At 39.4% G+C, this 23,077-nt stretch overlaps 1 protein-coding gene across 1 annotated transcript in view; it reads left to right on the plus strand.

The window, feature by feature from the left end:
• KIF13B (kinesin family member 13B) overlaps positions 1-23,077 on the plus strand; it is a 203,102-nt gene that overhangs the window by 142,172 nt on the left and 37,853 nt on the right. The window contains exons 30-36 of the mRNA XM_047090638.1: positions 20-144; positions 1,725-1,901; positions 4,951-5,043; positions 8,611-8,763; positions 9,550-9,627; positions 10,933-10,986; positions 22,445-22,556. Coding sequence (XP_046946594.1) covers positions 20-144; positions 1,725-1,901; positions 4,951-5,043; positions 8,611-8,763; positions 9,550-9,627; positions 10,933-10,986; positions 22,445-22,556 — 792 coding nt within the window. The remainder of the gene's footprint in view (positions 1-19; positions 145-1,724; positions 1,902-4,950; positions 5,044-8,610; positions 8,764-9,549; positions 9,628-10,932; positions 10,987-22,444; positions 22,557-23,077) is intronic.

Raw genomic sequence — 23,077 nt, forward strand, 5'->3', positions numbered from 1 at the left:
GGAACTTCTTTGCTTTTAGCTGATGATTTCAGCTCCCAGGATAATCTTGATGACCCAGAAGCTGGTGGATGGGATGCTACCCTCACTGGAGAAGAAGAGGATGAGTTCTTTGAACTGCAGATTGTAAAACAGCATGATGGAGAGGTAAACAAAGCATAACTAGGGAAAATCAGATGAAAAGTAGTTTCTTTAACCTTTCCTTGAGTCTTTTTAAACAATCAGCAATGTAATCACTTTAATGCTTACATTTGTCAAGATGCATAAATGAAAACCTTTCATTACGACTTCCAGAAAGATTGGAACCGCTTCCAGAAGGAGTAGATGGTCAAATTACATCCATTTGCCATTTATTTCCCCTCCTGGTAAAGGATCTCTCTCTGTTAGTATTCATAGTTCAGGTCAGCTTTGGTCCATCATAAACCGACATGATGTTTGGGATTTGCTTTGAAATTCTTTACTAAAGACTTTTTTTTTAAAGTTGATTTATTTTGAGAGAGAGAGACAGAGAGAGAGAGAGAGAGAGAAAGCATGAAAAGGGAGGGGCAGAGAGAGAGAGAGAGACAATCTCAAGCTCTGTGTTGTCAGTGCAGAGCCTGATGCAGGGCTCGAACCCACCAACTGTGAGATCATAACCTCACCAATTGTGAGATCATAACCTGAGCCAAGATCAAGAGTCAGTCGCTTAACCGACTGAGCCACCCAGGTGGCCCTGTGGTAAAGGCTTTTTAAAGAGGAGAAAAAAGATGAAGTCAGTGTGGCAAAATCTAGATAATGTTTGAATCCGGGTGATGGGTATATAATGGGAGCTTATTTTCTAATTTTGAGTATATTGGAAAAACAATAAAATAGTTTAAACAAGGAAAGCTGATGTGATGCTTAGGGCACATTATCACTTAGTGGTATTCCTAATATGCAAAACTTTAATAGCAGGGAAAAAGACAACAAACCCAACTGTGATACATTCTGTACAATTCTGTACATTCTGTACATTCTTTAATAAGTCAGTGTCATGAGCAACAAAGAAAGGGTGGGGAACCATTCCAGATTGACATGGACTAAAGGGACATGACCTCTAAATGCAGTTAGTGATCCTGGATTGGAACAGCTGAAAGATTTGAATGTAGACTATGTATTATATAATAGTATTTTATTGATGTTAAATTTCCTGAATATAATTATCCTATGGTTAAGTCAGAGGATGTACCTGCTGTTAGAAGATACTTGTTAATGTATGTAGGCATGTAGAGTTACAAGTTTGTAACTTCCTCTAAAGTAGTGCAGCAAAAAAATAATACTGCGTGTATATGTGTTGCGAGGAAGAGAAAGGAAAAGTGGCAAAATATTAACAGCTGATGATTGTAGATTGAAGATACACAGGAGTTCATTGTCCTGAGCAGCTGATGATTCTAGATGGAAGATATTCAGGAGTTCATTGTCCTGAATTTGCACTTTATGTTTGAGCATTTTTCAAAATAAAAACATTTTAAAAGCCAGCCAGCCAGGAACATCATGCTCTGTTCTTCCCAGACTAGGGTGATGGAGACCATATCTTCCTATCCCATAGCTTTTCAGGGAGGTTCTAGTACATCTGCACTCATGACCAGCCTGTAGGACTGTAGCCAAGTCAAGATGTTTCCTCGTGAGGTTGTTTTTTTTTGTTTTGTTTTGTTTTGTTTTGTTTTTCCAGGAGGAGAGGGAAAAGTATGTTCTTTCTGTCTCTGCAGGTGAGAGCAGAAGCCTCTTGGGACTCTGCAGTGCACAGCTGTCCTCAGCTCAGTAAAGGCACCCCTGCGGATGAGCGAGTGTATCTGATTGTGCGGGTGACAGTCCAGCTCAGCCATCCAGCTGACATGCAGTTAGTGTTACGGAAACGAATTTGTGTCAATGTTCATGGCCGGCAGGTGAGTCATTAATCCTCGTTGAAGAAATGACTTTAATCACAGGTCTGACGTTGAGGGCAGGGCCAGGGAATGATTGTTCTGGCCTCTCATCTAAGCAGACTCTATGAAGCATTTTCTCTTCAGCGTGCCTGTTACTGTCTTGTAACTGTGCCTGCTTCGTTCTGGCACATTCCATCCCGACTTCTCCAAGACAACATTAAGTTGTTACAATCAGTCTTTCTTATTACATAGTCACAAATTAATGCCATTCTTTTCGCTGCCACAGAGCCCAGTCAAAGTGAAGTTCACTGTTTTGTTTTTTGACTTTTCGTTTGGGTCACGCAAGATGTGAAGGTTCTCTGTAGGTTTGCTGTTGTTTGGACATCTTACCCTCTGCTTTGCATCTCTTTCTTCCCTTTCAGTCATCTCTGCTAATTCACTGATTCACATATTTAGAGAGTGTACTCTGTCAAGCTTTGGGTAACAGGATAAGTTAGAAGTAGTCTGCATCTTGGAATAGCTAGTGTCCGTTGGTGTATGTAGACATATATGAACAGGTGATCTGTCTCTGTTGGGTTAGTGCTGTAATGCCGGTGCTCCCTGAGTGCTGGAAGGCTGCAGGCCAAGGGATGGAGAATTCACACCAAGGGAGTCAGAGCAGGTGTCAGAGAGGGGGGTAGCATGCGAGCCACTCCTTTACAGACAGGGGAGTTTGGCAGGCAGAGGAGGAATTGACTCTTCTGTGGAGAGGAGATAACACATGTGCAGGGGTAGTGAGGAGGGACAGGGCATGGAGGGCTCAGACCATGAGAAGCAGAGTGTTGACAGGTGTGCTGGGGGGGGTGGGGCAGGTCTGTGGCCGGCCACGCAGTTGCAGCTGGATCAGGAAGGACCTTGTGCCATGTGACTGGGGTTAGTAGAAAACTTCTAGGTAAGGGTATAAACTGTTTCTTTCATTGGCTTTGCAAATATAGGACTTGGGAGGCTCATTCTGGAGATTCTTTTAACTGTGCTCATTTTTTTTTTTTTTGAGGCCTTCTCAGTACACTGACTAAAACCAGGACATATGAAAAGAAATCTTTTCATTTAAAAGAGCACAGTCATGGTTGACAGAGTCCTAGATGTAATCTCCACCCCTAAAAATTAATCTTTAGTTCTAAATGTCACACTGATATCAATCTTTGAAATGAAGACTGGCGGTAATGCTGTTAAAATTGCAGCTCTTTAGCTTGGCAATCCAGCATCAATAAAATCCAGGTCATCGGGTTAGCTAGACGTATATGGTGTGGCTCCCGTTCACTCTTCTCCATCTCTCTTTTCTCGGAAGTCTTTAAGGGATTGAAAAAGACGTGTTGCTCTTGAGCGTTTTGAAGAGCGATTTGCCATGCCTGAGCTAGAGATTCTGGTTGCCAGGCACTGAGACTGCCCTGGGACAACCACCAGCCCCACAGAATCCTTAACAGAAAGGGTGCATCATGGCATCACTGAACTCCTTCTGGGGTGTGTGTGTGTGTGTGTGTGTGTGTGTGTGTGTGTGTGTGTTTCTCTAGTTTGTTTTTATTTTTTATTTTTTATTATAGCGACAAGAAGTTGCCACATTTTTTCCCTGGTTGAAATGACTTGACATTATCAAATTGATGCTGAATGATGTAATAGTGTTTTAGGGCATGCCAGTTTCCCTCCTGATTTCAGATACTTCATTCCCAAAATTTGCTTCTTTATACAAGAACAGGGACTTCCTTATGACGCTAATGTGTGCAAATCAGCTTCAGTAGTTCCATACAGAAGGAAAGCAAAAAGTAGGTAACAACAGCACCCACACCTTCCCTCCCCACACGTTAAAAAGAAAACAAACCTACAGCTGAGCTCTGACCAGTGTAATTGGCAGTGGCTCAGCATTGCAAGGCTGAAGTGGGTAGAATGAAGGGCTGAAATCAGTGGTCTGTTTGCATTCTAAAACTACAGTTTTTATTTTATTTTTTAATTTTTATTTTTTAATTTTTATTCTTATTTTTTTCTTCATGCTTATTTATTTATTTTGTGAGAGACAGAGAGAGAGAGCAAACAGGGGAGAGGCAGAGAGAGAGAGAGGGAGAGAGAGAATCCGAAGCAGGCTCCATGGTGTCAGCACAGAGCCTGCTTTAGGGATCGAACCCACAGACTGGGAGATCATGACCTGAGCCGAAATCAAGAGAGGCTTAACTGAGCTACCCAGGTGCCCCATAAAAGTTACAGTCTTTTAAAAAGTTAACTATAGATCACTGAAGAGGAGAGAAATTATTATTAAGGAGGTTTGTGAAAATATGTACTTCTAGGACCAAACAGCTGGATTTTTCTATTTTTTTTCGGAGGTTCTCACATATTTCCTGCTTCCCTTTTGAATGAGGGAAAAAGTTGGGCATCAGTTTAATATTCTCTCTTCTTCTTATCTTGATTCACCAATTATATTCTGCCCTCATCCCTGCTCTCTTCAACCTCTACAGGATGTTCAGTCTTAGCAGCATCTTCAAATGAGTCATCTATGCATTAATTCAACAGTTCAATTCTTAACTGTGCAAAGAGCACAGTCAGCATAAACAATGACCATGCACTCTTAAATCATTCTTCATAACGATCCTGCTTTGGTCAAGAATTTAATGCCTGAACTTGTCAATATTCATGCTGCAAGATGTCCATTGTACTGGAAAAAAAAAAAAAAGTATAAGAGTACCAGTCCTTGCTTACATCTTAGAAGGTCACTTTATTGTGTTGAAGTCAACAGTCTTTTTTTTCTGTAGCCTTTAAGCAGAGCTGAACCAGATGCCCAGTGTCTGTTTCCAGAGTTTTGGGTTTATACTCTTCATATAATGGGTCTAGCACCTGTCACGCGGCAAGAATCTAATAAATTGGTTTTGTGCACTAAAATGAAGTTGAGGAGTCTCTAATTAGTGATTTGGATTTCAGCTTGCTTATGTTGGAAATATACTCTGTTTCTTTTTGTTAGAATGAATGCAGTATCCCTTATGCTTTGTTAATGAACACTCAGTTTTTGAGGTAGGAAACCATATCTTTCTGTTTTGTTTTTCTCTAGGGTTTTGCTCAGAGTCTCCTAAAAAAGATGTCACATCGAAGTTCTATTCCTGGCTGTGGAGTGACTTTTGAGATTGTCTCCAATATTCCAGAGGTGAAGGATTGTACAAAATTTGAGTTTACTAAAAATAAACATGTAAAAAGAGCTACGTCCCTGAAAAGTCACCTACCCAAGAAATACATAGTCCATGAAAATGTGTGTTTAGGCAAATGCTGTAGGTTTGTAGAGGAATTTTCTAATCTTAATGTGATTCATAGTAAAATGTACTTGTGGCTTCAAAGGTTCTGGTTTTAGTATTTTGTTGGAGAAGAACTTTCTTTTGAAAAGCAAATCAATACTCCTAGAAGACAGCACTCCTTTTCATTTCTAGTAGACATAAGGTAACAATATTGTAACCCTCAAAGGGAAGCAACATAGCTCAAAATAGAGATTCAAGCTTTGGAGATTCATTTTGGAATCACACAGAAATCTTACTTTCATCACCTCTCAGTGAGGTGCACTTAGTGAGTTACTTTGAGCCTCAATTTTTTCATTTATCAAATTGGGTTAGTGATACCTCTGTACAGGGTTGTTTTTTAAGGACGTTGTACACACACACACAGCAGTAAATTGTAATTGCCATTATTATAGATCCTATTATTATCTTCCTCTCCTTATTTCCCTTTCTGAACTGAGAGAGCCATAGGAATCAAACAAATGGAGTTTCAGATACCCCCGGACAGAAGCTTGCTGGACGATGTAGTTTTCATTTGCTTCCTAATATTTAATCCCAGATTTATTCACCTGGTCTTCGACACAGCTGGCAATGGAGGCCTTCCTTACAGGGGTAGGAAGACATGACGGTTCTTAGAAAAGGACTCTGCAAAAGGGAAATCAGAGCAGTCCCGTCTGTCACGCTCACCATCCAGAATCGAGGAGTGAGGAGGTGCAGATTATACTTTCCTAGGGAGTGAAGAATGGGAGAGTGTGCTGGGAGTGGACACTCCCTACTAACCACACGGTCCACATCAGCACCCTACACTTCATTTTCGAGTGCTGGAAGTTGTTGATTCTGTTGAGTGAACAATAGGTGGACAAAATGTATTCTAAGCAGTGAGTTTTTGGAAGGGTGAAAAGATTATATAGTGCTTAGGCTCTGCTTTAGATTTCTTATACCGCAGGAAGTCTTGTACTGGATCTCCAAAGTGTTAGACTTACATAGTAAGTATTAGCTGTTTAACTGTTTAATTTGGAGCCTGCTGCACATTTTAAAAATAAGTCTGTTTTCAGAGTTAGACTAGCTGCAAAATCTTGGGTCTGTAGTCGATTACTCTTTGTATACTTATATGCTCAGCAAGAGATGCAGTGTTTATTCTCTGTGTCTGAATGTTTTATGTCTTTCTGGTTGTTTCATACTTTAACTCTATACATGGTTTGAATGCAGTTGAGAAACAATGACTGCTGTAGTGAACTCTCTTCCATTTTTCCATTTCTCTCATTTTCCTTCCCCTCCTGTCTCATCCCCTCCCAACTGTAGGTTCCTTATCCTCTTTAAAGGTGCTTTTATTCCCTGAGTGATACAGTTTTCAAAGGGAGGAAATGCAGGGGGATCCATTGAGAGAGAAGCATATGACCTCATGTGGTTGGGCTGCTTGTTAATAATTATCTAAACATCTAAGTTGGCAAGTGTTATTTTCACATTATCAAATCCTGATGATAAAGAAAAAGGAACAGCGAGACTTAAAACTTAGCAGGAAAAGGACTACACTTAGTTTATTTTTTATTTAGAAACAAAAAGATTCCTCAAGGAGCTAGGTTTCATCATGAAAAATCCTTGAAAAGTTCTCTGTGTTCCCTGTTATAGCAGCTATGAGAGCTTGGTGGCAAAAGAACTGATGGTAGGCCAGAGAATAGGAAATGGTTTCAACTGTCTACCCCAGGACCCAGTAATTCCACCTCTAGGTGCTTACTCAAGAGAAGTGACCATGTGTGTCATAGAGATGTGTATAGGAATGCTCATAGCAGCTGAATCCAGAGGAACCCAAAACTGGAAACAATCCAAACATCCGTTAGCGGATGAATGGATAAGCAAATTGTGGTATATCCATAGTGTGGACTATCACTTAGCTACACAAAGAAATGAACTTCTTCAATGAATCCAGAATCGTTATTCTGAATGTAAGAAGCCAGACACAAGAAAGGATGATTCCATTTATGTGAAATTCTAAAACCGGTGAAACTAATCTGTGGTGAAAGAAATTACCTTGCCTTGGGGGGAAGGGTAGGCCGTAAGTGAACTTTCTGAAGTACTGGAAATGTTTTGTATCTTGATAGGGACATGGGTAACATGAGTGTATCTGTTTCTATAAAACCAAGTTTCCCTTTCCTTATAAAATCAGGATAATGCCTGTTACCTTCAGACACCAAGAAGTATTGTGTGTTGAGAGGTAAAAGGACTACTTTGTCAGGAGTATCAGGGGACCTAAGTTCTAATCTTGAATCTCTTGCCAATTACGTGGCCTTCATCTTTCCTCATCCATGAAATGAGGATGATTGCTTCTTTTCAGAGTTATTAAAAGGCTCAAATGAATCCTATAGTGGTAGGAGACAGAAGTTTTGTGAAGTTAAGCCACCTTCCAGATTCTTCCACATTTTATCTGTTCTTAAAGATTATTTAAATTTTAAAAAATATTTTTGACGTTAGAATGTGTTTAATAATTGATATCTTAAAATTAATTGGCAGAATTTTTTCTTTTCTCCTTAGTGGTATATAAAATAAAGTTTTTCTTTTCCTTAAAGTTGATGGCATCTAAAGATGCAGTGGCATATGGATATATATTTTGTGGGTTTTGACATTATTCTGACAAATACGCAAGTAAATAAAGTATCAGATTTTCTCTGAATAGAGTAATTTGTTAGGAGCCAAGCTTGCTTGACATGATTAAATACATTAACAACGTCCCTCCCTGACTTGTGAACATCTTGTTTATCTGCATGGGCTGCCCATGTCAGAGGAGCAGGGATGGGCTCTTGGCAAGAGCACAGCAAGTGAGAATTTCCCAGGATACTTTTCTTCTTGGTGGGTGCAATGCTGCCTTTGGCCTGTCTCACTCCAGAGTTGAGGACCGAGACCAGTTTTAAAAGCTGCTACTTCTTGGACGTGTAGTCCGTGGTCTGCTGCTTAGGGAACGGGTGGAAAGCCAACCTTCCTTTGCATTCTTCTTCTCCATACCTGTGTCTGCCTCCTACTGGAGTTATTTGGACCCGACCCCTGTCCTGCTGTCACCCCAGCTTCTTGTTCCTCTCTCTTGCCTCTCATGATGTATTTCTGAAGTATTGTGGTGGTGGTATATTTCCAGCTATTTCCACCAAATCCTTTGTAACCAGTAACATTTCTGTTTGCAACAGAAACATAGCAGAGGACAATTTTATTGAGAATGTGCTGTGTTTCAGTGGCACTGTGTTAACCTTTCAGGTTAACCTAACCACCAATTCATACCGTAATTTCTGTGGGGAAATGCATTTTGAGTTCTGAAAGCTGGCAGTAAAGTGGAGTTTTGGAATATGTCCCATTTAGTTCAGTACTCTGTGTGTGTGTGTGTGTACTTGTATAGATGAAGAAGCTTTTATGTTTTCTTCTACCAAGTACTTAATTTTAATACACAACTTTCTGTTCTCCAGGATGCCCAGGGAGTAGAGGAACGAGAAACATTAGCAAGAATGGCAGCTAATGTTGAAAACACCGCTTCTGCTGACTCAGAGGCTTATATTGAAAAATACCTCAGAAGTGTGCTGGCTGTGGAGAACCTTCTCACTTTGGATCGTCTTCGCCAGGTTAGCCAACAGAGCTGGTAGCAGTGGTGCTGACCCAGCCTGATTCTCTTTGCCTCTCTACAATTCACAGGATTGTTACATCCAAACCTTTGAAGCATCTGTTTAGGTGGGGCATATTAATTTAGATTCAACTTATCAGTTAAGTCTTGGAACATACAAAAGCTATACTGGGAAGTTACTTTTCCCAGTACACTAAATGGTGTCTAGTTGCCTTGAGTTAATGGGAGAAAATATTTAACTCTCTCTGGCTGAAGAATTATTTTAAAAACTCTTTGGTAATGGACAAGAATGTTGTGGAAGAAATATGTAGGTATGAGGCAGAATGGACCCTTCTTTGCTTAGCTGGATATGTCAGCCACAGCCTTAGAGTGGTTCTCTAGAAGGGATAATAGAGATGCCAGCAGTAAATCTAATCCTTAGTGGAACCTTAAACCTCATTTTACATAGCAATATCGAGACTTTTATTATTTCTAACCAAAGATCCTAATGAAAAATAAAAGTGAATGATCTAATTTTCATGATCTTTCTCCTGGAACTAACTTCTGGCCAGCTTCAAGGGGGCCATCAAGAGATAAAAGAGTGATCTAAGTAACCAACAGCTATATAATTAACTTTGAATATTCCACAGTGATTGGAATTGGGTCATTCCACCATGTGAAGTAACAGCCATTATTTAAAGAACGAGGAACGTGTGTGTAGAGATAGTAGCTCAAAGACTGCTTTACATGCCATTGCTTTGGAGGTCTGTCTCAGATACATGTTTTTCCTGTGTATATTTTCTGACAGGAAGTTACAGTGAAGGAACAGTTGACAGGAAAGGGGAAACTGAGTAGGAGGAGTATTAGCTCTCCAAATGTGAACAGAGTGAGTACATGGACTCCCCATTTGGTGCTCTACCTGGGCTCTCCTTCCCTTTTCTTCTTTGCTTGGATAACTCTTCTACATCCTTGTAACTCTCATCTCGGGTATCATTTCCTTCTCTGAACTGATGTAGCAACTGTGCTACTGTGCTAGCCAGTGTGGTAAGGAAAGTATCCATTAAAGTATGTTTCTAATGTCTCTCCTTTATTTTTGTATGAGCAGTGCCTAGCACAGTGACTGGGTGTTCAGTGAGTGTGTGTTGAACTAAAGCAAAACTAGCCAAGTGCCTTGTGTAAGTCATTTAAATTTTCTGGGCCTAACTTCATTACTTTTAAATTGGGGAGAAGTCTGGACTCGGTTTACAAACTCAGTTGCTGAAAGGCCATCCAGGGTAGCATAAATGAGTAAAATAAGTTAGGTTTGTTTCATAACAGTGTCTTAAGTTTATTGTTGTTTTTTGAAGCATAGATATAATTTATGTGCATATTAAGCATACAAATAATTCTTCACAAAGAAATATGATTGTGGCCCTGTGATTTATCTTTCCTTTCCTTACTTCTGACAAAGATGTGGGTATGAAAAATACTACCTTTGTCTGAATTTTGCACTAAGGAAAACCACAGTACAAACATTGTAAAGAGCAGCTGACCCTTAACCTTAGTGTTTGAGAGATCATAGTGACAGGTAGGGAGAGTATCAGATGGTAGGGCACATGGGGCCTCCGGGTGACCGAATGACATCACTAATGATCTCAGACTGAAAGATTGGGAACATTCTCAGACAGTAAGAAATATCATTTTATTTCAACTTAAAATCTTCTCATTTCTTTAGAAAATGACACATCAAAATGCAGAGATACTTGCAGAGGTTTGGCATTTAGAATCCTATGGTTTAAAATTAAATAGCTTGTGTCTATACATCTGCTACGAATACCCAGAGAAGGAAGTCGTAAGATCAGGACATGGTAAGATAACCAGTAACCTGGTATCCTTTCAATAGAAGGGGAAACACAGATGAAGTACCCTTACTCAGGCCCAGCCAGTTGTTGCCTCAGTGTAAATGGGGTATCTGATCTTATACAAGCCTTCTGCCTTAAAGTTCCATTCAGTTAAAAAGAAAAAAAAAATTGTGCCTAATAACATCCCAAAGTTTACGCTAGCCTGGTTTACAGCTTTGGTCTCCACAACGTCTCTGCTATCAGACTTTAACGTCCTGTTGATTTGGTTTTCAAATTCTTGTATTTCCAGGACTGTAGATTTATATACTTTCTCACATAAAGAACTAACACCCTCTGTATTTCTTCTTCAGTTGTCTGGCAGCCGACAAGACCTTATTCCATTCTACAGTCTAGGCAGCAACAAGGTAAGTGTTTATAACTTGTTTTCTGTCAGTCTTAGAACAGTTAGTTGCCCATTCAGCTTCCCCTGCTCAAATACCACACGCTAGTTTTGCGTGTCAGAATTTCTCCTTCTCTTCTATACTGTGTGAAATTTATTTGAAAGTGTTTAGAGTTCATTTCTTTTTATTTGCCAGTTAAATTAAGGTTTACTATGCCTTATTACTCTACTCTTTAAGGGTTAAACCCCAATATTATTACTTAGGTTCATGTTTCTACTTAAAATAATCTTCCTGTTTGTGTCAATAAAAGAACTTCGAATCAGATTTTTAATAGTAAAATGTCGATGGAATGATTACACATCTGTGAAGAATAAGAAGATTTTATCTGAGAGTTAATTTGCTAGAAGAAAGAAAAATAAGGGAACAGAACTTTTGTTAGCTGGAATTTATTCATTGTTAATGTAGTGTTCCCCAATTTAAGAGACTTTTAAGCATAGATAATTCTTTATCATTTACTTAAAGGGATCACACTTGAAATTGTTATAACTGGATGTCCTATATCACAGTATTTTTTGTGTCTGATGTTTTTTGAGGGACCTGGTTAGATATTGTGACATTCAACCAACTGTGGGCAACAAGCCCTGTATTGGTATCTTACCCCTTGAGGAGGTTAAAAGTGACTTATAAAAAGTGTCTTATAAAATAGCCTGATGCCAGGCATTTGTTTGAAAATAATCTGAGGGAGAGGACAGGGGTATAGATTAAAAAAAAGATGGACTATTTACTGATAATTGTTATAGCTGCATGGGATTCATTATACTATCCTTTCTACTTTTGTTATTCTACACTCTGTTTTTGTGCATTTGAAATTTTCCTCATGAAAAAGAACAATTAACTTGATGAATAATTAGACTCATTCTTAAGATCTAGGTTACTAGGAGTTTACCTGAAATAATACATAAAAATGTGTGTATATACATATACATATATGTATATATGTATATGTATATATATATATACACACACTATTATTTCAGGCAAACTTCTAGTAACCTAGATCTGAAAAATGAGCTATATATATATGTTTATCGACATATAAGTTTCTCTCTAGCTTATTAATTTACTAATCACCTACCATGTATCTCAAAGTGTACTAAGTACTACTCCTTTACACTGATCCAGTGATGGGTTTGATTAGTTCTTTTTTTTTTTTTTTTTAACATTTATCTATTTTTGAGAGAGAGAGAGAGACAGAGCATGAGTCGGGGAGAGGCAGAGAGAGGGAGACACAGAATCCAAAGCAGCCTCCAGGCTCTGAGCTGTCAACGCAAATGTGAGATCATGACCTGAGCCGAAGTCAGACACCCCGTAATCAATTGAGCTTAATCAGTTGAGCCACCCAGGCACCCCTGATTTGTTCTTGATAAACACAGCATAAGTTGTGATTACCAGAACAAAGCTGAGATTTTGGGAAATTGATTATGTCATTATTTTTTAATGTAAATAAATTAAATACTTTAAGGAAAATATAAAGAAAAAAAACATGACTTTTGCATTTTTTACGTTACTTCTAACCCAAATTCTCAATTATATTATAAATTCCTTGAAAGAAATGGCCAAAATTTTCTATCTACCCCGATTTCCTTATGTTTAAATAATATCATCACTCGAAAGAAAATTATTGTGCTTCATCTAAATCACAAATAAATGGAGTAAGGGAACATGGATGCTATACTAGAAGTATGATAGAGTAGGAGACCAAAGGAGGGAGTGGACACTTTTATAGGCAGTATTCACAGATCAGGAGAGGCTGCAGAGAGGTGATAATCCCTGTAAGCTGAAGAATAATGAAGTCCACCCAAGGCAGGGAAGGAGTCAAAGCAGCAGTGTGAACAAAAACATGGAGGGATGAAAAAGCTTGCTAAGTTCATGACAGTGCATGCATTGTGACTGAAAGAAGGCGGGGGGTGGGGTACTGGGGGGTAGAACCCAGAGGAAAGGGGCCTGATTATAGAAGTTCTAACATTTTGTGCCGAGGAGTAATGGGGAGGCAGGTAGCTGCTGAAGGAGTAATGGCAGTAACATGGTTAAAGTTGAAGTGGAAAGTATTTTTTAACAGTCCACCTAAACCCCACTTGGGTTCCTGGCTGTGGCCTATAAAATTACATTAGAATAATGGATGTAGTACAAATACATACAGTTATCAATGTAAAAGTGTGAAAAAAATTTAATTGGAGGATGGAGGAGATCAGGGGAGTAGATTCAGCAGTGGGAGGGAGAGGGAGAGCGGTTCAGGTATATTAAAGAGAGAATGTCTAACTCTGAGGACCTGAAGAATGAGGTTGGGCAAGGGAGGAGACAAAGGTGACAGAATGGAGAGAGGAACTGTAGGAGGGACAAGTTTGGGGCAGAAAATGATTTAGTTCAATTTTTGACATAAGGTGTCTGTGCCAGTTGAAGGGTCTGGAAGCCTGGGCAGTGTAGACAGATTAGGGAGCTGAGGGGCATAGCTGAACAACTGAGTGAGGACTTAGATCTAAATAAAGGCTGAGCTCAAGGGCTTGGTAATACTCACGAGCATGTGCCCGAGGAGAAGCTGGCCTGGCTGATGGAGAAGGAGTCCCCAAAGAGGAAAGAAGACCCCACAGAGAGTGGCTTGGAAACTGGGCAGAAAGGACTTTTTAAGTTTGAAGAAGGACTCCTTCCAGTTTCCTCAGGGACCGCAAGATGAGGACTGAAAAGACTGATTCAGATGTGACAGTGAAGAGATTTTTGGAGCCTTTCCCATGGCAATTTCTGTGGAGGGTTGGGGAGAAGTTAGCAGGACCTATCATATTAAGTGAATAAATGTAACATTACACATTTTTGTTACTCTACTGAGGACCTTCCTTTTTTAGTCATCTTGACCTCTTGGGGTCCCTGAGTAACTTAGTGAAAATGAGGAAAGTCTGATTTTCACCCTCTCAGGTTTTACTGGTGTCATGGTGCCATCACAGCAACAAGGATTTGGATCCCTCCACTCTATTTCAGTGTATATGAGTAGTTGTCATACACTTCAAACAAGTTAAATGCCTCTTTTTTCCCATGGCAGCAGTTGGCAATCTTCCTCAAAATTTGGCTTCAGTTGCTTCTCCCCAACCATAGCATTCCCCACCCTCTGGAAGTATTGTCAGGGAAAACGGAAGGTGCCAGCTTGCCATTACTAACTTTGCTCCCAGTTCAGCTGTGAAGCTATTATTTTACCTCTTTTTGGACTCTTGGCATCCCTGGGCCCTGAGGTTAGTAGGTATAGCTGGGCTTTAGTCACCATCTCATTGCTGTGGGCATCCTGGGACTTCTCACTAGGTTGAATGAAATGTCCATACATCATAATTAGAGACCTTTTGCTTTTCACTAGGAGAAAGGGAGGAGAAAACTGTTTCTAAGACTGATTTTTATGGGATGGACCTGTTGAATGGGTAAGGATATTCAGCTGATAGAGACTTATATCCGTGATGCTAGAAAACTAAGTGAAAAGAATATAAAGCAAAGAGGATTTGATTCTAGGCTCACTTCAGAAGGGAGTACAGAGTAGCTGCCCCATTTTCAGAGGAGGGGTTCCTCAGTAGTTGTATCATCTAAAGCAGAGCTTCTTAAAAGATTTTTAGGAAAAATAAATATTCTTAAAGTTATATTTTCTTGCTAGCGAGAAAACAAAAACAAAAACAAAACCCTTTCCCTGCTAATAGCAGCAAGGAACAGAGGCTCTCCCTCTGGCCTTTAAAGGAAACAATGGAAAACATTTTCAAATGCAGCATTGGCCTTGTATTCAAAACCTGTTTTTAACACTACCCATAATAGAATTCCTCAAGATTGGGTGGTGCTTTAACTAATTGACATACAAAATACCAGAATCCCTTTACACAGTAGCAGTGCTTACCTACATGTGAAGTGAGATATGGACAAGAGTGTCCACGAAACTTTGTTTATAATGGCAGCAGATTGGATGCAAATGTCCATTGGTTTGGTCTGGTTAAATACACTTTATCTGGGCACATGCTGCACATGTGCATGCGCGTGCGAAACACACACACACACACACACACACACACACACACACACATAAATAAATGGGATACTATGCAGCTGCAAGAATGATTAGGAGCCCTTCCAGGTACTAATATAGAAAAATAACCAGGATATACCTAATGATTAAAAATGAAGTGCAGACTGCTGGTGGGAATGCAAACTGGTGCAGCCACTCTGGGGAACAGTATGGAGGTTCCTCAAAAAACTAAAAAGAAAGCTACCTTATGATCCAGCAATTGCACTATTAGGTATTTACCCAAAGGATACAAAAATACGGATTTGAGAGGGTACATGCACCCCAGGTTTAATAGCAGCATTATCAACAGTAGCCAACTGAGAGGGACCTGGGGGGCTCAGTCAGTTAAACATCTGACTCTTGACTTCAGCTCAGGTCATGATCTCATGGTTTGTGAATTGCAGAGCTTGCTTGGGGTTCTCTCTCTCTCCCTCTCTTACTGACCCTCCCCGACTCTCTCGCACTCACACGTGTACATATTTTATCTCTCAAAATAAATAAAAGAAAAAACTTTAAAAAAACCGCACACAATAGCCAGACCACGGAGAGAGCCCTAATGTCCATCAACTGATGAATGGATAAAGAAGATGTGGTGTATATACAATGGAATATTACTCAGCCATCAAAAAGGATGAAATCTTGCCATTTACAATAATGTGTATGGAGCTAGAATGTATTATGCTGAGTGAAATAAGTCAGAGAAAGACAAATGCAATATGATTTCACTCGTGGAATTTAAGAAACAAAACATATAAACATATGGGAAGGGAGGGAAGAGAGAAGGAAACAAACCATAAGAGGCGCACAATGATAGAAAACAAACAGAGCGGATAGAGGGAGGTGGGTGAGAGATGTCTAGATGGGTGATGGATATTAAGGAGGGCACTTGTGATGAACACTGGGTGTTGTATGTAAGTGATGAATCACTGAATTCTCCTCCTGAAACCAATATTACACTGTATGTTCACGAAAATTAAAATAAAATTAAAGGGGCGCCTGGGTGGCGCAGTCGGTTAAGCGTCCGACTTCAGCCAGGTCACGATCTCGCGGTCCAGGAGTTCGAGCCCCGCGTCAGGCTCTGGGCTGATGGCTCAGAGCCTGGAGCCTGTTTCCGATTCTGTGTCTCCCTCTCTCTCTGCCCCTCCCCCGTTCATGCTCTGTCTCTCTCTGTCCCAAAATAAATAAACGTTGAAAAAAAAATTAAAAAAAAAAATAAAATTAAAATTAAAAAATTAAGTGCAGAATAGTTTGCTGCCATTTGTATTACAAAAGGGACAGGAGAGAAACGTGTGTGACTGTGTATAGATTTGCTTGCATATGCCTACGAAACCCTACAAGGATATATAAGAAGCTAATACCATTATTTACCTGCCTGGAGAGAGGGTGGAAGTGTGTGGGGAAGAGCAGGTAGGGGTAAAGGTAGGAGGTTTGTCATGATGCCTTTTTCTATTGTTTGATTTTTGGATCATGTGAACATATTAGCTATTTAAAAAATTAATTAGAATTAAAAAGCATATATAACATATATAAAACATGTATGTATGAAAATCTCAATAGGAGCAGAGAAAAACATTTGTCAAAATTCAACACCCTTTAAAAAACAGAAATGAAGAATTTTACTTCCTACTCTTTTAAGTAGGAAGAGTTCTCTTGTGTATAGTGTTTGAGGAGGTCTCCAATTGCTTTATTTATAACAATTTATACACAAAATCCTAAAAGAAACTGTTTTGAAAAATCTCAGACTCATTTTTTTTTTCTTTTCTTTTCTTTGGGGAACTTCCTGCATTCTTCAGTTTTCAGAGATCCAGGGAGAGGTAATTAATTCATTAGGTTTTCCTAATGAGTGGGATATAAATACTATCCTACTACCTAAAACTTGTATCATGCTTGTTTTTACCTTGAGAATAAGAATGAATTTTTAGGGGTACCTGGGTGGCTCTGTCAGTTAGGCATCCGACTTTGGCTCAAGTCATGATCTCACAGTTCCTGAGTTTGAACCCCACGTCGGGCTCTTTGCTGACAACACAGAGCCTGCTTCAGATTCTGTGTCTCCTTCTCTGTGCCCTTCCCTGCTCATGCTCGCCCATTCTCAAAAATAAATAAACATTTTTAAAAATTATAAAAAATGAATTTTTAAATCTAGCTTTTATAAGATGACTAAATTTGACACTGTAATCATTTTTTTGGCTCTTTATTGTAAAAATAACTTTGGTAGTCAGTATGTAGGATTCCTTTCAAATGTTTCTTATTCTAAGACTGTGAAAGTATCTGTGAAAAGAGCCCAGGAATTAAGACATCTTACTGAATTTAGAAGGCTCTGGAATGTGAGAAGTTGGAATAATTCATATTAAGCAAACAATATAAATAAATATTTGAGAACTTGTAAGATGTCCTTTTCTCGAGCATGGGACAGGGAAAGAGGAGTAAAAAAAAAAATGGCAGAAGTGCTTGGGGCATTTCTTTGACACCACAGAACTTTCCTTAGCAGGACCATCTTGGTTTCTTTGCAATGAAAGTATTTAATGCACAAGAGAGTTGAGTCAGAAACATAATTTTAATCTGAAGTTGATGATGCTTGCTTAAGATGCTAGAAAATGAGTTTTGAAATACTTGAATATTAGTTACATTTACCTTGCAAACTTGTGTTGGCCTATTTCTGGGTTCTGTGTCCCATTCATTTCTGTGTCTAGCCCTCTGATCTTGATTATGAAATCAGAATTATAGACCACAGACTTTGATATGCTGTCTTCCCCTGTGTAATATGGGAGCATTCAGGTTAGATGAAATGATGTTCAGAAGCGGGGAGAGGCCACAGAAGAGGTTCACATCTCCCTTTTCCTCCTAATTTTCAGTTGATATGGCGAAGATTAGTCATTTCAGACAAAGTGACACTAAACGGTGTGGGAGGGAGGCAAGGGCAGAGAGTTCGTAGGATTAGGGCTCTTGGGGAGGTGAGAGTAGATGGTGAGCTACTTTTAAAACAGTCTCTAGTTTGGCCTATGATACTTGCAATTCGCCATATTTTACATGCCCTTATTATCGATGCTCACTCCGTGTTAGAATTGGAATTGCTGTACTGAGCTCCACCAAGATTGAATTGATGGACTAATTAATCTTAAAAAGATAAATGGAATTTGATGAACCACTCCCAACTTTTAAGTTCACCTTAGGGCCTAAAAGCAATCATTCATTTTTTTTTTCTCAAGTTTTTATTTAAATTCCAGTTAGTTAACATACAGTGTAATACTAATTTCAGGTGTAGAATTTAGTAATTCATCACTTAAATAAAACACCCAGTGCTCATCAGAAGTGCCCTGTTTAATACCCATCACCCATTCAGCCCATCTCCCACCCATCTCCCCTCCAGTAAACGAACAATAGCAAAAAAAAAAGACCCTTAAAAACCAGACCTTTAAATACAGAGAACAAACTGGCTGTTGCCAGAAGGAAGGTGGGTGTGAGGATGGGTAAAATAGATAAAGGGGATTAAGAGTACACTTATCTTGATGAGCACTGAGAAATAGAAAAATCTATCTATCTATAGGTAGATAGATAGATAGATAGATATAAAATTGCAGTGATGTTGCTATTTACTACTATTTACTGTTACTGTCATTATTGTAAGCCAGTTTTTTAAAAATTTTTTTTTTCAACGTTTATTTATTTTTGGGACAGAGACAGAGCATGAACGGGGGAGGGCAGAGAGAGAAGGAGACACAGAATCGGAAACAGGCTCCAGGCTCAGAGCCCGACACGGGGCTCGAACTCACAGACCGCGAGATCATGACCTGGCTGAAGTCGGACGCTTAACCGACTGCGCCACCCAGGCGCCCCGTAAGCCAGTTTTTTAATAGATATAATGACAACTTAGCAAGCTTTTTATGACCAGTCTACCAAGATGGACTTCGCTTGCAGAATTAATTTCAGCAGATTGTTTGTTTTTCCATCTAAAATTGGCTGTGCACTGAGACCTTTTGTGATGCAAGGAACACTGTCAACTTAAAAATATTGATATTTCTAAAGCCATTTTAGATGGAATTGTACTTTTTATAATTTTTATATTTTTTAAGTTAGTAAGATATTGTGTTTATTGTCCTCCGATTGGAGTTTTCGATGCAGTAGCCAGATGCCTAAATGAATATTCAGTTAACAAAACTGATTTTTGTGTGTTTTGGCTGCCTCACCTTCCTGAAAACTGCAGTGATTTAGTGTGGCACAGGTAAAGGCTGATGCCAAATATGAGTCATTTCTTCTTTGGTTGCATTGGAAGCCACCTTTGGACCTGTAATGTCACTGGCACTTCTCATTCTTTACCTCTTTATCTCTTTCCTGATTAAAAACAGACCTCTTTCTGAAAAACCTAAAGAATTTGTGTCTGGAAAGAGCAGTAACGGAAATTTTAGGTGCACCAGGAGGACCTAAGTATGTTCTCAAATCAGCTGAGAGCCTCTGTGTTTTCCCTGTTTGGTTTTGTCTTTAAGCATGATGGTAGCCACACATAACTGCTGTCTCAAATAGGGTTTTATTTCTTTGAATTCAGCCTGTTAGCACAAATAATCCCTAATAAGTATGAAGCTAGTTTAAAGATCTTAAACAAAGCTGGAGTTTTCTCCCTTGTATATCCTCATCTTGGCTGATTTCTGAAGTTTGATAGACATGTAGAATGTTAGAAACAAATCACAGATTTATCTTTTTTTTTTTTTAATTTTAACGTTTATTTATTTTTGAGACAGAGAGAGACAGAGCATGAACAGGGGAGGGGCAGAGAGAGAGGGAGACACAGAATCTGAAACGGGCTCCAGGCTCTGAGCGGTCAGCACAGAGCCCGACGCGGGGCTCGAACTCACGGACCGTGAGATCATGACCTGAGCCTAAGTCGGATGCTTAACCGACCGAGCCACCCAGGCACCCCAGATTTATCTTTTTAGATTCCAGGTATGTATGTATATATATGTATACATACATACATACATACTTTCTTCATTTTGAGAGCTGAGCTCCTAAGAGATCAGAATGATCTAGTGTTTGGCCAAGTCCTATTTATTCACTGTCCTGAGTTCATCTCCCTCTGAAGTATCTGTAACTGGGATGCTACCTCCCCCCCTCCCCCAACATTTTAGTAAAGGGAGAATAACTGTGGAACAGCCAGGGATGTAAAATTTATTGGAAAGACAGTAATTGCCTTGTCCCTGGGGGGCAGTGTGTGTAGTTACACACTGAACCACAGGTTTCATTTCTGGCAAGAGAATGGACATGCATTATAGGAGGAAAAGAATAAGTGAATGATTTCAGTAGAATGTTTCCCCAGAGATCTGTGGGTGTCAGAAAGAGGAGGGAGGAGTGTTGTACCCAGTTTATCATCCAAATTTGTTGTTCCCTCTAAAGCAGCGTCTGTTCTACCCCAGATCTCTGTGTCCCTGCCTTTGATTGGTGAGACCTGGGAATAGTTAGCATGTGGAATTCCTCAAGGTTAAGATGACGGTTAAGGTAGATGGATGAAGTGAAATGTATTTCCATTTTTCATTATCCGACAGGGCTAGTGGTATGGCTAAGGCAGTATGTATATACTGTGTGCGTCCTTTCAAATGTTCTCACTTGAGATATTTGAATATATATATGATGCAGTAAAAGTTATTGCTTCCATTCCGATTTGTTAGTAACATTATGTGTGGGGGTGCCAGCTGGGAAATATTACCCGGGAAGCTAGCGGAGCCCCGAGTGTGCCTTGGGGGAAGAGAGGACACCAACATTATTTGTCATTGGACCATTATACACCAAATGGCTGAGGTGCTGACTCCAAATCAGCTACTTAGTTTTCCTAAGGGACAGAGTGCCACTATGTCAGCTGCCAAACAAGAAAGAGAAATCTGAAACACAAAAATACATTTATTCTCAAATTAAGTAAGTTGTCTTCAAAACAACCTTGCATGAGCTTAACACTGTAAACAAAGAATGAGGCTTTTCTTCCTCTGAGAAGCTCCAAAGAATATTGACCTTAGTGTTCAGCTACCTGATTGTGATGTCCCAGAATACACAAAGCTGCAGCTTCCCAGACAGACAATTAAATTTAAATGCAAAAGACATTAACGAAACATTAAAGTATGTAAATGAGTGTGTGATTCATAGTAACACAAATGCTCCTACAGTGAAGTATTTCAGAGTTCATGGTTTCCCTAATCATCTTTTCATGTCTGTTTTGTTTCCTGGCTTCCTAATGCTAAAACATCATACCATTTTTTTAAAACTATCAAGGGCTGAGAGAGTTCCTAGGGAAAAGTGGCATTCTCAGAGGTAAACAGGATCCAGATCACTTAGGGCTTATTGATTTTATGATCAGTACTTAGGTTGCTGCTGAAAGTGGATAGGTTTCCAATATGTATCTGAAACCTTAGAGGTCTTTCCACCTCCATCCATCTTTGGGAGCAGTGAAGAACTCACTCTGCAGGCGATTACTAAGGAGAACTCAAAAGTCGTTAGCATCACTCATCTGTGGGATACCAGCTTAAACTAATGTAAAATACTCTTATTTAACTTGGATACAAAAGAAGTCAGAGTGATTATCAAAGGATGAAAAGGGAACTTAAAGCTTTTATAAGATTTGCATCTCATCCCCATTACTGGGTGTTGTACTTCTAGCATTTGGTTGGGGTTTATTTCTTTACGAGATGGGACTGAAGTTAAAAGTGCTTTGATGATATCACCATTAATCCATCACCCAACTGGTGGTGTTCTTGTATTATGCAATGAAATCTTTTTAATGGGGATTTACAAAATAAGTTAGGGTACAATAAAATTTGTTAATCCAGAGACTTCCATTATTGGGAACTGGTGATTACTTGATTTGTGCTCAACTGGAACTTTAATGCGTGTTGAAAATAAGAGCCTTGGTAATATACTGTTCTAGAATTTATACTTTCATGAACGGTGTGTGAATGGATGGGAAGATACACCCTGGAGAAGGGAGAAGACACAGCCTACACCATTAGAGTTTTTCCTCAGTCTCAGCTGAGAATCTGAAGTGAAAGGATCTTGAGGCAGATGAGCAGAAAGAAACAGCCTCTCTGAGGCAGAACGTAAGGGAGGTTTTCAAAAGGAATGTCTTCATGTATCTGTATTTCCTGGGAAGCAGAATGATTTACAGACAGAAGGTTAGGACAGAGCTGAGGAGACTGAATTGTGAACTGGAGAGGAGATCCAAATTTGAGGTATTGTTAGTATTTGGGAAATTTGCACTATAAAGATGAAAGTACAAGAGGAAAGGTACATAAACAATCAAATCGGTCATGTCTTTAAAGGGAATAAAGCTTTAGAAATGATAACAGGTTTTTCTTAAATATCTTCAGGTTTTTCTGTCAACTATTTGATTTGAATAAAAATTGCTGTTTTTGTTTTTAACAGGGCCGGTGGGAAAGTCAACAGGATGTATCCCAAACTGCAGTTTCCAGAGGGATAGCTCCTGTTGCCCCATCTCTCCCAGACCGTCCCCATAATAACCATTCTCCCGACCCAGGTAGGTTACATTTTCATTTGTCAACCACTGTCATGGAAGTTGAGCATCTTTCAGAAGTAGTTTAAAACAGGATTTCCTGGGGCACCTGGGTGGCTCAGTTGGTTAAGCGTCCAACTCTTGGTTTTGGTTCAGGTCATGATCTCACAGTACGTGAGATCCAGCCCTGCATCAGGCTCTGTGCTGACAGCATGGAGCCTGCTTGGGATTCTCTCTCACCTTCTCTCTCTCTGCCCCTCCTCTGCTCCCATTCTCTGTCTCTCTCAAAATACATACATACATACAACATACATGAACAAACAGACAAATTTTAAAACAGAATTTCCTACCCTGTAACTACTATCCTACTAGTGAATGCTCATCTGATTTTTTCCCTTTTTTGGTTTATAACATGTTGTTACATTGATTTTTGAATGTTGAATTTATCCTGCATTACTGTGCTAAATACCACTTCATGTGTTATCATTTATATCTTCTTTATTCTACTTGCTAACTTTCTGTAAAGGATTTTTGTGTTTATGTTC

Source organism: Lynx rufus, unplaced genomic scaffold, assembly GCF_022079265.1.
Source record: "Lynx rufus isolate CCGP_SWC_20201006 ecotype Redwood Valley unplaced genomic scaffold, mLynRuf1.p SCAF_3, whole genome shotgun sequence".
In the NCBI taxonomy this organism is placed as follows: domain Eukaryota; kingdom Metazoa; phylum Chordata; class Mammalia; order Carnivora; family Felidae; genus Lynx; species Lynx rufus.